General features: G+C 37.6%; 1 protein-coding gene across 2 annotated transcripts in view; it reads left to right on the top strand.

Moving 5' to 3' along the window:
* XRCC5 (X-ray repair cross complementing 5) overlaps positions 1–14,809 on the top strand; it is a 58,986-nt gene that overhangs the window by 15,672 nt on the left and 28,505 nt on the right. For both annotated transcript variants that reach the window (XM_081336486.1, XM_081336487.1), the window contains exons 9-14: positions 1,551–1,663; positions 4,521–4,583; positions 5,331–5,468; positions 7,532–7,622; positions 9,871–10,004; positions 13,623–13,819. In XM_081336486.1, coding sequence (XP_081192612.1) covers positions 1,551–1,663; positions 4,521–4,583; positions 5,331–5,468; positions 7,532–7,622; positions 9,871–10,004; positions 13,623–13,819 — 736 coding nt within the window. The remainder of the gene's footprint in view (positions 1–1,550; positions 1,664–4,520; positions 4,584–5,330; positions 5,469–7,531; positions 7,623–9,870; positions 10,005–13,622; positions 13,820–14,809) is intronic.

Genomic DNA, 14,809 nt, shown 5'->3' with positions numbered 1-14,809 from the left:
TAATTGGATTTCCCTATTTAACACGATTTTTGCTTGTTTTCCTTAAACATAGAAATTGAATGCTGAAAAACTGGTCTGCTCCGCCCCCAGTAAAGCAGCATATGTGAGCCCAGTTCTTCCCTCTCCCTATGAAATTGTTTGCTCTTCTTCTCCTTGCATCTCTAGTTTCTTCAGAGTGTCCTTTTGAGACGTCTTCGACATTCACACCTAAAGGGTTTTAGATATTCCACAAGAATGTCTTAGATCTCCAAGGGCTTGGCGTGACAGGTATCAATTTCTGTGAAATCGTGCAACGCAAATAGAATTGCAGCCCTGCTGTTTTTCAAAGCTAAATGATAAAAGAAAATAAAATTTAGAAAAAAAGAACTGCAAACGGCATATTTGCTCAGGAGATTCCAGTGTATCTTGCTGCCTTTTGCTTCGTAAATCCCACCGAAGGCTTTTCTGAGTCTTCTTCTGATTTGTTTTGCCACTGATTCTAATTTTGCAAAAGAAAAGAAGAAATTTTTTTAGTGCGCCTAGTGAATGTGGCAGAATAAGAGTGTGAAAATGATTCACACATAAATTGTTCTCAGCGTGGAAGACCTCGTTTCACGTGGCTCGTGCCTGAACCAAAAGATGTAATCTGGATATGGAACAAAATGGAGATGCTTTGTTCTGGATATGGATCAAACTGTAGTTTGGGAGAATAAGTGGTAGTGGTGGGGGCTGAGGAGCCAAGGATGATGATAGCTGAGAGGAGTTAGGGAGGAAGGAAAGTCAAGACTCTGAAAGATCAGGGATGGTAGTAGGATACAAAACTTTAGGAACTGCTTATAGGAGAGAGGAGCGAAAGCATATCAGTGTTGCCCTACTTACTCTATAAAATCACTGTGGGATCCCTGCAAGTTTTACCTGACCGAAACACAGTTGTTCCAGGTTTTGTTTCTGCCAAACTGTGACCAATCTTTGGAGCAGAACTTAGAAATGTGATTGTTTTGAGCTCAAAATGAAACTCATTTCCCATTTTGTGTGCACCCTGTGGCATAAACATTAGGATGAAATATAGTAAGTCAAAGCAAGCAGATGTACAATTTGTGACAGAATAGGTTAATGTGATATGCATTCCAGGAAGGAGAGAATCAAAAATGGCTTTGGGAAATGTGCGCATAATTAAACATACAGAAGGCTTATTGAATTTTTTAAACTCATCAAACACCAAGACCATCATGTAGCAGACCGTTTGTATAAGTCAGTCTTCTTCCTTGTTCCCTAAATATTTTAAGTTGCAATAACTTGGTGTCAAACCTGGCACCTCAGTGAAAAGAATTTTGATTGAGGCCTGTGGGTCCATATAAAATAAATTGTGTTTAGATATTTACCACTAAGAATATTCTCCTGCCGTTTTGTTCTGCTACCTTTGTTTTAGCAGAAATTCAGTCCAGTCCCATCCCAAAGGGCTTTTCCTGGAAAGCTAACTCATCTTATTGTCCACTCTCACTGCCTATTTTAGGTTTTATTAAATTAGAAGAACATCCACTAACATTGGAAATCATTATTTAATTTTGTAGGATTCAAGTATGGGAGTGACATCATTCCTTTCTCTAAAGTGGATGAGGAACAGATGAAGTACAAGACGGATGGAAAATGCTTTGCTGTCTTGGGATTCTGCCGATCTTCTCTGGTATGACCAATACTCAGGTGTTATCCAATTGCATGTTTAAAAAGGCCAGACAGATTGCTACAGATGAGTTGCAGATTATCTGACTACTAATTTGTGACAGAAATAGTGCTTTCAAATTGGTTTATATTATAATGATGTGATATGTATTCTTTCCATGTATATTGTATATGGTGAAGTTTTCCTCTTCCTCCTCCGTCCCAGTTAGAAATCTATGGATTCTGTAATAAAAAGCTTAGAACTACATGGTAAAATCTGAATCAGTTTTCTCCATAATAGAAATAATGGTAAAAGAAAGTATTCAACCTAATAAAGAAAGAATAAAATCAGAAACCAAAATGTTAGCATTATGTAGCATTTTCAGAAGACAGCCAAAGTTGTCGCAAAGGATCACACAAAACAAAATACATCCTGGGTGTTTCCTCACGTGCCCCATTTTGGCCTGGGCTGTAGGAGAGAGCAGACCCCTAATTTCCACAGGTGTGGAAATTTACTCATGTAAATGCTTGATTGATACTTTCCACGGTGCTTGTCAGATTTTACAAGTGTTCCTTATAAACACAGATTTAATGCTCTTTCGAAAAATTGCTAGGTCTGTTGTTGAAACAGGGCTTAAACACTCTTGAGTGCAGGCCCCAGAAAACTGATTTACATGTGGAATGAGACCCAGGTTCCACCTGTGTACATTGCTGGTCACTCATTGTTAAATTCATAAACTAGCTTTCTGCAATTTTTGCCAACAAGATATTCATGTGGCTGTCTTTTGTTTTGTTGTGTTGCATTTTTTTTTGTTCACTGTTTCTATGATTTCTGATACTTGCACCCAAGTACTTCAACTATTGCCTTGGCCAGTGAACAATGACAGAATCATATCGTTCCTGTGACTGTACCATGCCACCCTTGGTTTGGAGTATATAATGACTATACATTTTGCCTAATCTGTTCTCATTCTGACATCATTGAGTGTTGTTATTATGCCTGAGGCAATCAAAACTGCTTCACTGTTTGCCAGCTGCTTTAGGGAGCTGCTGCTAGAAGATCAAAACTAGATTTCTGGATTGTTTGTTGCTCATACTTTCATTTCCTTTTAGCTCTAGTTTAGGACTGATATAGTAGAACCATTTTCCCTAAAAGGGGTTTGTTTAATTAAATACTGGCACATTTGTACAACAACACTATATGTTGTTACATACATTGGTTTATTGACAGCAGTGAAGCCAAAGACAGACATATAGTTGGCTATAGCATTGGATTTCATTGGTCATCATGTGCCTAGTAAGGTCGGTGAGCCCATTAGGGTAGCTGATGTAGTGGGACAGACCTTCAAAGAGAATAGGGGTTTTTGAAAAAACAAAGAGACAGTATTTCATGAACATAGATTTTTTTTCTAGGAAGTTACTTACTTTTGCTATCTTGGAGCTTCTCTTAGCTCCCAGTATCTTTTCCCAACTTATCATCATTATCGTATTTCTAAATGTTTTTTATGGCTGAACTAGCAGTTTTAGTTTCCTGGGAAAGTGTTTTTGGAAAGAGTTCGTTTTGTTTAAATTGATACCATATACTAGTCCTATGCCTAGTTTTCTTTGCGAGGATGTTTTTTTGTTAGGGGCTTTTAGCTTGACCCTTAAAATTATCCTTCATTGAGCTTATTCATTTGTGAGGCTTCTCACATACCTTTAAGAATGGCATAGCTAAAGGTAGGGCCAACATCTTGGATTCATTCATTCTGGGGTCTCTAGAAATTGGAAAATAGGTTCTGTGGGTTATCCATCTTTAGTTTACAGTTAACACTTTGTCGATCTGTCTATCTCAGTGTTTCTCAACTTTGGCAACTTGAAAATAATAATAATAATAATAATAATAATAATAATAATAATAATAATAATAATAATAATAATAAGAAGAAGAAGAAGAAGAAGAAGAAGAAGAAGAAGAAAAAGAAAAAGAAAAAGAAGAAGAAGAAGAAGAAGAAAAAGAAAAAGAAAAAGAAAAAGAAAAAGAAAAAGAAAAAGAAAAAGAAAAAGAAGAAGAAGAAGAAGAAGAAGAAGAAGAAGAAGAAGAAGAAGAAGAAGAAGAAGAAGAAGAAGAAGAAGTTGGAAGGGACCTTGGAGGTCATCTAGTCCAACCCCCTGCTAAGGCAGGAAACCCTATACCATTTCAGACAAATGGCTGTCCAGTCTCTTCTTAAAAACTTCCAGTGTTGGAGCATTTACCACTTCTGGAGGCAGATTGTTCCACTGGTTAATTGTTCTAACTGTCAGGAAGTTTCTCCTTAGTTCTAGGTTGCTTCTCTCCTTGACTAGTTTCCATCCATTGCTTCTTGTCCTGCTTTCAGGTGCTTTGGAGAATAGCTTGGCTCCCTCTTCTTTGTGGCAGCCCCTGAGATATTGGAACACTGCTGTCATGTCACCCCTCACCCTTCTCTTCATTAAACTACACATACCCAATTCCAGCAGCCGTTCCTTATATGTTTTAGTCTCCAGACGTCTAATCATCTTTGTTGCTCTTCTCTGTACTCTTTCTAGAGTCTCAACATCTGTTTTACATCGTGGTGACCAAAACTGGATGCAGTATTCCAGGTGTGGCCTTACCAAGGCATTGTAAAGTGGTATTAGTATTCAATTCCCAGAGGTATTAGTATTCAATTCCCAGAGGTCTCCAGCCAGCATCTGAGAGTTGCCAAGGTTGAGAAACACAGGTCTACGTCAACTATTGTCAAGCCAACTTCTTAAAAATGCTATATATAGGAATATAATACACTGTTCCATTTAATTTCAAATGCTACATTGGCCTTTTTAATGCTTGCACTTGTTTCCTTAAGTTGCTCAGTTTCATAGCTAACTTTCTGGAAACATTCTAGGTTCAGACATACCGATATATGGGGAACCAAGTCCTGAAAGTCTTTGCAACAAAGGATGATGAGGTAAAATAAACTAACCTTAATGTTGGATAAATTATTCATGTAACTTTAAACGTTCAGCTTACTGAACAACAGCTGAGTTGACATTTTTCCCTTTAGTTTTGCAAAATGAAAGAAAGCTCAGTTACTATAGGAGTAATGAGAACAGCATGGAGTTGAAAAAGAACCCAGCTTTAATCCAAGAGCAAACAACAACAACAAAAAAGTATTTATTGGGTATGTGTTGGAGAGAGAGAGGATATATACCTAATCTAGAAAAGAAATAAATGTATGGCATCTGAACTGAATAGTTCTGTCCAAAAGAGTATTTGTTCAAAGGAGGATGGTCTTTTTGAGAAATGCTATAAATAGCGAATAGATGGTGACCACATGAGACTGAAATTATCCTTTCCTAAGGGGTTTTTATATGGCTCTTTTTTGTTGCGTTAACTTTTCAGCCAAAGTAACTTTGGGAAGATAATTACCATATTCATGTGTGTGTGCTTAGCATTATATAGTCCCCCCTTCATTTGAAAGATAGTACAGTATGTTCTAAAGATAGTATCTTAACCCAAATCACTCTTGATTTTGAGACCTGACTGTGCCATATAATGGTTTGCTAAGCTTTTGAAGAGGCAAAGGTGAGCCTCAAGTCAGAAGTTAAGAGTTTAGTTCTAGGTGATAATGTGTCTTCATTTCTTTTATTCTTTGTTAATGTTCCAACTGCTAAGTTTTAATGACATTACGAATAACTGTGGGTTTTCTTGACAGGCTGCTACAGTTGCTCTATCTGCTTTGATTAATGCTTTAAATGAGTTGGACATGGTGGCTATAGTACGGTATGCTTATGATCGGAGATCACATCCACAGGTTGGAGCAGCCTTTCCACTAATTAAGAATGAATATGAGGTAATACTGATGACTGAAGAGCGTAGGAATATAATTCAGAGCAATAATGTTTATGAAGATACAGTTCTTATATTCTATTCAATCGCCTCTCGTTAGAGCAGAGAAAAGTAGCACAAAATAGAATAAATCATAGAAAGAACGAAGAATTTCAGTTTAATATTTTCAAAAGATTTTAGATCTCACCTTGGTCTAATAGTTAAGGCTTTTCATTTTGAATCTGGATCGATTTTCAGAGGAGTTTTTAAAAAGTCTTTATGCAATTGCTGTGCCACTGAAATAAATTCTGCATCACTGTGAGGTTTGTATTACACATAATAGTCGTCACTAAAAATAATATACTTCATTTTAGGGTTGGTTTTTTCCTCAGAACAACATGTGAACCCACCCCTTACGGCTTGACATTATGTATGAGTCAGGCCATTATGACTCAGTTAGAAACCATTATGATTCATTCAAGAAGCCACTTTTATATCCTATTATAATACTTTACAGTGGGTAAGTCCAGCAAAAATATTTGTATTGCTGTGTCATCTCTGCAGCATTTACATTTAGCAATGGGGGATGTACTAATAATTGGTTTGAATAGTTATTTTATTTTATTTTATTATTTTTATTTCTAGACTAGTCATAAAAGTAAAGTAGAGCAAACATAATGAATAAAAGGAATAAAATAAAGCAAAACACCCCAACAATTAATAAACAGAAGGATGCACCAGCTAGTTTCTAAAAACTATGACTGTCAATAAGAATTTTGCAATCTTCTTAAAAGATTTCTGAGATTTGAACAAGCCATAATCTCATAATAATAGGAGCAGTTAAATTAGTGTTAATTGATGCTATGAGTTTCAATGGGTATTGGCTATATACAGCAATGGGTATTATATAATAGCACGTGTAATGGAGAATCAGTTCTGAGTGCAGAAAAGTACAGTGTTTGTGTGTAAGGTTATTCTATCAGTTGTCATCCTAAAGGGTAGTGCCCCAATTCATGCTAAAGTAAAAAAGAAATCTCTAGGAGCAATCTAGGAGGCAGAGGCAATTATACTCTAGAAAAGGTAAGGAACACTGCTTCTGTCAGTATAAATATCTAAGGCTTGATTCATCTAGAGTGAAATTATTCAAGATGGTCACTGTCAAGTTCTTTTGATGCATAGAATCAGATATGAAAGTAAATGATTTAAGATTGTATGAAGGATTGAATACAAGAACAAAAGTCTCTATGTATCGAGAGTGGTTGATACTGGTTATAGTCTTCAGAGAAATACAGCACAGACCAGGATGAAGATGGTGATATTTTGACCCTGCCTTTTTTATTGCCCTGTTCACCGCCCTGAGTCCTTCGGGAGAAGGGCGGTATACAAATTAAATTATTATTATTATTATTATTATTATTATTATTATTATTATTATTATTATTATTATTATTATTATTATTTATAAATAATGCAAAACAAGCATAGCTAATCCTCCTTCCTCCTATTCTCCTCACAATATGAACCCTATGACATGAGTTGGGCTGAGAGAGAATGATAGGCCGGTCATCGAGCCTGTCTTCCTACACGATTGTCAACGCTACAAACATTGGATGTTTTTGCTTTGACAATATAAGAGGCAGCCTTTTCCTTTAAATTGTTTTGCTCTTAGAATTAGATGAAGCTGGGGGGGGAGGAGAATGTTTCCCCCGGTTGTTTTTAATAAGATAAGAAATGGCATGAAGCTTTGCCCTTCAAACTGATTGGAGAATGTGATTTATGACTGCTAATTGGAGGAGGGAATTGTGCCAGATATTAGGTGCTAAAGGGAGGGGAATTCAGATCTTGGCATCCCATCATGCCGTGCCAACACTTTGTTCTCATTATTATAGACTTTTTAGAATAAACAATGCCTGAAGGTTCTTTGAAGTGTTTCATTAGTCAGAACCATGACAACGATATTGAATGTTTTAATTAAATAATTTAATTTCTATTATTTGGGGTTTTGTTTTTTGTTTTTTTTTTAAAAAAATCCACAACATGCTTTTATTTCAATTGCCTTTTCTTCCATGTTCTTCCATTTTGTTCTAGTGTTTGGCTTATGTGCAACTACCTTATATGGAAGATTTGAGACACTACATGTTTTCCTCCTTAAAAAATAATAAAAAGTGCACCCCGACAGGTGAGCTTGTATTTTGAATCACATACCTGTTCTTATCTACTCAGAAGTAATTTCCATCCACATTAACTCTTCTTACCCCAAAGTACACAGGATAAGATCTATAATGTGTGGCTCCTTTATTCTATTAGAAATCATGGTTTCTCGATATACATTCAGATGTTTAGATTATTTTCCAGATGTTTTTGTTTAGTTTTAAGCTTTCCATCCTGTCCAGTCTTTTCAACTCAATTAAATTAATATTGTATCTACTTTGGGTGGGGAGAAAGGAAGCATTGGCACTGATCTTAAAAGTGCCTAAGGATAATCTCGTTAGTTCACCATTGTTCGACTCCAACAAATCCTTTAGTTGCTATGAAAAAGAGTAATCAAATCTAGCAAGGGGAGGGCACAGAATATACTGTTCAACAGTCTGCTAACTGGTGTCTTTCATCTGATTGAAAGAGTCCTTTGTTGTATTTGTACAACAAATGATGGGCTTGTGATACACTGCTTAGTCTGAGATACTTTTTTCCAGTGACCTGCGGGTCTGCCCTCCCTCTTCCTAAATTATTACTGTTACTCTCCCGGTCACATTAAGATTGGGTTTGCTATGTGTGTGTATTTCTTATTAGCAGCACTATGCATTGAGACATTATCAAACCAGGATTCCCTTTGTAACTGGGTTCTCTATCATTTACAAGATTGAAACTATTTAAATGGTTGTTGATGTGCTCTATGTAGAAACACAGTTTTTTTTATTTTAATCCCATTTATATCCCGCCCTTCTCCGAAGACTCAGGGTGGCTTACAATCTAAAGCACAAATCAATGTGCTTAGCAATAGCCTTCATTCTATGTATATGCCTGCTTATTAGGGCTTTCGGGGGGCCCCCCAAGCGGCATTATTACAAAGTCAGCTTATTGCCCCCAACAATCTGGGTCCTCATTTTACCTACCTCGGAAGGATGGAAGGCTGAGTCAACCTTGAGCCTGGTGGGACTCGAACCTGCACTAATTGCAGGCAGCTGGTGTTACTTAAGGAGGCATTAGCCCACTGCTCCACCAAGTTAGAGGATTGTTCTGTTTCAATTAGTTTGGGAGTGATTATGAGCTCTAAACTGTTGGGTTTTTAAAAAAAAAAGATGAAAAAAGATTATTCGTTATGCTAAATGTAGTTGGTATATAAACAACACTCCTAAAGTAGAATACTGTAGTGTTAAATATATATTTAGGAATAAAAGCTGTCAGATGAAAGACAAGCTTTTTCTTAATGGGAGAAATGAGAATGCTGTGATCAGAAGAATGAAGATAATCTTTTGAAGAAGCTTGACATTAAAATAATTCCTTTATTTGTATTTAAAAACATCATATAGTGAGATACACATGGCAGAAAAATAGAATGAAACTAAGCAGAAAAGTGATATCTTTCAATAGTTATGCAGAAAATCCCAAGAGAATTTAGCTTTGTAAGCAAAACAGGGATGATGTCAGGAAATATCTAGAAATTGCCTGTTGATTATATTCATTGTATATATTTCTGTGCTTCTGTGCTTCGCTTTTTAGTTTAGTCTGATATGGCCTATTTATGATCTGTAATAGGGTTGTACTAGAACTTGGGAGACAGAGATTCAAGTATCCACTCAATGGTCCAAATTGGATCATTCTCAGCCCATCAAACTCAATAGAATTTAGTTTTAAAAATTTAAGAATTTTTGTTATAGGGATAAAAATTGAAAACCAAATGTTATTTATACAAATGACACATAGTCTGAATCTGTTAGGACTAGAAAGAGGAGGAAGCAGCAGCAGCATTCTGGAAGATTTTTCTCCCTCCCCAAAAGAAAGAAAGAAAATATTTGATCTTTTATGATAGATTTCCTAAAACACAGGCTCCCCTCTGGGTTTATGGAGTTCATCTCCCAGAATTCTCCTTCTAGTTGGCCATTCCTGAAACTTATTGAGCTCTGCACATCTGGAGAGGGTCAGGTTGGAGAACACGGTCTTCAAAGAGGAGTCAAAGTATAGTACCACTCTTTAGGCAAGCCTTTAAATACTAATGGTTTTGCTGCATGTTCTTTGCATTTTTATTGCTTTTATTTTGTATCTTTATTATTTCTACTTTTGTTGTGTCTATGCTATGAATTGCTATGCTATGAAACGTTAAATATGAACAGAGATGTAGTGTGTACATTGAGTAAGTAAATATATAAAACCGCAGAAAAATGGTTGCATCTTATTAACTATTTCCCTATCTTTATTTGATCATCCAGAGGATCAGCTGTCTGCAGTTGACTCCCTGATTGATTCTATGTCATTAGTTTGTGAAGATGATAGTGAAGGCACCATTGTGGATAGATTTAAAACCAGCAAATTCCCAAATCCTCTGTTTCAAAGATTGTACCAGGTAAGATCCTAAAATTTTCCCTCATTCTTCTCAGCCAGATGGGTTATGTGACCAATTGGGTTCATCTTGTGTGAATTGACTGATTTTTTCCCCACCAATGTAACTTGAGAAAACTCTATTGGGGCCAGCAGGTGTTCAGCACTAGCACTATGGCTGTTTGAATTAATCCACCTTATTGTCTTCCTTATATGCCCTGGGCCCACCTCGCTAAACAGAAACGACACAGAACCCCCACAGTTCCCTCAATTCCTGGGCTCTGTTTTCTGAGTTTGTGAGCTGCTCATTATGCTAAAAAATCCCAATTGCCCAATAGAACAAAAGAATAACTTAAATTTAGTGGCTGGAAAGATGATTAGACAACTCTTTGAATAGAAGTGAGGAAATAAAGTATGTTAGTAGAAAACTGAAGTTGGGGGATTTCTTTCTGAGATTTCCCCTCCTCTCCTTCATCTGCCATGAGGGTGTGATCAGCATCATGTCTGAATCAAATAATAGCATGACATATTAAACTTTGTGAGTTTTAATTTATGTTTACTGAAAGACAGAATTTCAGGGGTTGCACAACACACTCTATAACACAGTATGTAGCCCACACTGGCTGGGTTTTCACAACTTGTTAAACACCCCCCCAACCCCCCACAAAAAACCCCTCTGATCAAGGTTTAGATTGATTCAGATCATTTAATTATTAATGAGAGCAGAGTCAGTGGAAAGGCAAAGCCTTCCTTTTAAAATAGTAAAGGTAAAGGTAAAGGTTCCCCCGCACATGTGTGCTAGTCGTTTCCAACTCTAGGGGCCGGTGCTCATCTCCGTTTCAAAGCCGAAGAGCCAGCGCTCGTCCAAGGACGTCTCCGTGGTCATGTGGCCGGCATGACTAGACTCCAAAGGCGCACGGAACGCTGTTACCTTCCCACCGTAGCGGTCCCTATTTTTCTACTTGCATTTTTACGTGCTTTCGAACTGCTAGGTTGGCAGAAGCTGGGACGAGTAACAGGCGCTCACTCTGTTACACGGCACTCGGGATTCGACCCGCCAAACTGCCGACCTTCTGATCGACAAGCTCAGCGTCCTAACCCACTGAGCCACCGCGTCCCTTTTAAAATAGTAGGAGTAAATAATAAAAACAACCACAACAATGTTAATATCAGTAAAGGAATTAAAATTTATAAGAACATAAGTAATATCCTCAACCACCAAACCCATGAACACCTTCTGAATACTTTTGCATATATGAAATACCCAGGTTATTCTATAATCCAAAATAAAAAGGGAGAGGAACCCACCACTTTATTGGAACTGGTTCTTACCCAATTTATATTAACATGCCTGTTGATAACAATATAAATTATAATAGCATGAAACCAGCTCCCCTGTGCAAGAATGAAGTACGATTATTATTGCAATAAAAAGCGCTGTTACTTTTTATTGATTTTATAGTAACTTCTTTGTTGTGAGTTGTTGAGTGCAGGGTGGCATCCAGGTTTAATAAATTATTATTATTATTATTATTATTGTTGTTGTTGTTGTTGTTGTTGTTGTTATTATTATTATTATTATTATTATTATTATTATTATTATTATTATTATCAGCATACTTTCAGTTTACCCCAGATTCTTTGTGATTTGCAAATTAGCAATATGTATTGACAGAATGCTGTGTTTGTGTATTTTTGTGCATCAGGAATCACACATTACAGCAATTCACATTAGCTATGTAGCATTTCCTCCTCCAATACTTAATCCAGTGATTTCCAAGTAGACTAGGGGACACGGTGGCTCAGTGGGTTAGGACGCTGAGCTTGTTGATCAGAAGGTCGGCAGTTTGGCGGGTCGAATCCCGAGTGCCGCGTAGCAGAGTGAGCGCCTGTTACTCGTCCCAGCTTCTGCCAACCTAGCAGTTCTAAAGCACGTCAAAATGCAAGTAGAAAAATAGGGACCACTACGGTGGGAAGGTAACAGCGTTCCGTGCGCCTTTGGCGTCTAGTCATGCCGGCCACATGACCACGGAGACGTCCTCGGACAAGCGCTGGCTCTTCGGCTTTGAAACAGAGATGAGCACCGGCCCCTAGAGTCAGAAACGACTAGCACACACGTGCGGGGGAACCTTTACCTTTCCTTTTACCTTTATTGACAGAATGCTGTGTTTGTGTATTTTTGTGCATCAGGAATCACACATTATAGCAATTCACATTAGCTATGTAGCATTTCCTCCTCCAATACTTAATCCAGTGACTTCCAAGTAGACTAGCCTATGCACACATCCTTCATTACTTATTCTAGTCTCACAGAAAAACATGAAGGATACATAGAAGAGTTCCACATTTCAGTATTGCAAAGACCGGACAGCTTCATGGGAATTTACTGTAGAGGAGTTGAGGGCTTCACCAGTGAATCTAAATGTGAGAGGCTTTAATCATTACTTTTTGCTTTATCAGGAAATATATGATAGAACTAAGTTCTGATGCAGCAATATTTTTATTATTGTATTCTAGTTTCAGTCCAGTGTTTCAATATTAGTTTCACAAACGTTTAGGTAAAAGATACATTCTTTAAGCTTCCTCTTGAACTTCAACAAAGAATGGAGAAGTTCTACCTTCAATGGGAAGTTGTTCCATGGTTTTATTTATTTATCAGGTGTCTATACAATTTTGTCCTGGCAAATAGATGGGGAAGAAATGGAGGTAGTGACAGATTTTATTTCCCTGGGCTCCAAGATCACTGCAGATGGGGACTGTAGCCAAGAAATTAAAAGACGCTTGCTCCTCGGGAGGAAAGCCATGGCAAATCTAGACAGCACATTAAAAAGCAGAGACATCACCCTGTCAACAAAAGTGCGTATAGTCAAGTCTATGGTCTTCCCAGTTGCAATGTATGGCAGTGAAAGCTGGACCATAAGAAAGGCTGAGCGCCAAAGAATTGAGGCCTTTGAACTCTGGTGCTGGAGAAGACTCCTGCGAGTCCCTTGGACTGCAAGGTGATCAAACCAGTCAGTCCTAGAGGAGATCAACCCTGACTGCTCTTTAGAAGGCCAGATCCTGAAGCTAAAACTCAAATACTTTGGCCACCTAATGAGAAGGAAGGATTCACTGGAGAAGAGCCTAATGCTGGGAAAGATTGAGGGAAATAGAAGAAGGGGACGACAGAGAATGAGGTGGCTGGATGGAGTTACTGAAGCAGTAGGCGTGAGCTTAAATGGACTCCAGAAAATGGTAAAGGACAGGAAGGCCTGGAGGAACATTGTCCATAGGGTCGCGATGGGTCGGACACGACTTTGCAACTAACAACAACATACAATTTTGAGTAATCTAATGTTGATTCAGCAATGGGAGCTTGACATGCTGACAATAATGACCATGAAGGTTTGCAACGTTTTAAAGCTTTCATCACAAACCATATCACACAACATCACCCACTTTCAGAATATAGTTGGGGACAAGTTCACATTTGTCTTCTACAGCAATCTTACTCTGTATTCATCAAAAGGTATCTTCCATCATGACAAGAAAAATGCAAAATATACTTTTCATGGATTGATTGAGTCATAGATAGATTGATTCATAGATAGATCCACTGATTTACTGATTTGACATTGCTTATTCTCTTGTGATCTTTCATCAGTGCCTGCAACATAAGGCTTTTCATCCTGATGCACCTCTACCCCCCATTGAAAACTACCTCTTAGACATGTTGGAGGCTCCTCAGGAAGTGACAGAAAAATGTAAGGCTCCCCTTCAGAAAGTAAAAGCTCTTTTTCCTTTGAAGGAGGGAGGCAAAATAAAAGAGCAGAAGACAGCTCAGTCCATCTTCAAAGACAAGTGAGTTAGCAGCACTGCAAAAATAGTTCTTTAGTTGTTTTTCGTCTTTCATCTCCTCTGTACTTCTTTCTGTAGGGGGCACATCACTGCCTCTTGTCTGATTGGGCTGGCCCCAAGTGCTTGTTCAATAACTTGGTATGGGAAGAAGCTCTTAATGTTCTAATTGTATGTAAAGCTAGCTTCTGTCTTTTGCATCCTTAAAGACTTTTAATGTCAGCTAGAGCTTTTTAGTGGAACAATAGCAAGGGGCAGTATCTGGCTGAACAGGGCTGGACTTGGGTAGTCAATACTTGTATGAGAGACCACCAAGAATTCTAAGCCTAGGCTGGTCTGGAAAATAAAGAAGACACAAAAAAGATCCCTGAATGTTTTGGGATGGCAGATCCTTTTTTTGTGTTATAAATATGCATTTTATTTCTCTGAAGTATGTCTCGAAGCTTATAGATCTCCAGCATTGGTCAAGCCTCTTTAAATTTGCCAATGGCATTATGGGTAACAGTTTTTCCTACAAACAAATAAGCATCTTAAGTTTGTTTAAGGGTTAATGTACCTTTTTTTTGAAAATTCATCTACCCACCTAAACATAGGGTAGAAATATTCATACTCCAGCTTTGGAAGGATATACATCTCTGCTCCAAAAAAATCCAGATGCTAATATGTAAGGGGCAGTCATTAAACTTTTCCTCAGAGCTAAATTGGACTTGCTCTTTTTAATGAGTTTATACTATAATTTTTTACACAGTACTTCAAGGGTTTAGTCCAGTTGCACAAGAATAATGAAGGCTCAACACATTCTGGAGACATGGAATTTTTTTTCCTCACAGGAAAGGAAAATCTGGCATGAAAATGAAATCTTCCATCTGCATATCCTGTACTATAAAAAAAAATAGAGGACCAAACCACAAGCAGGCCTTTTGTCATAGTTATTATATATGTACATAATGTTTGCTTCTTCTGTCTAATGGAGAGAAGGTACAGATACTGACATTA

This window comes from Vipera berus (genome assembly GCF_964194415.1).
Source record: "Vipera berus genome assembly, chromosome: 1".
Classification (NCBI taxonomy): domain Eukaryota; kingdom Metazoa; phylum Chordata; class Lepidosauria; order Squamata; family Viperidae; genus Vipera; species Vipera berus.
This window is presented reverse-complemented; position numbering and strand designations above follow the sequence as displayed.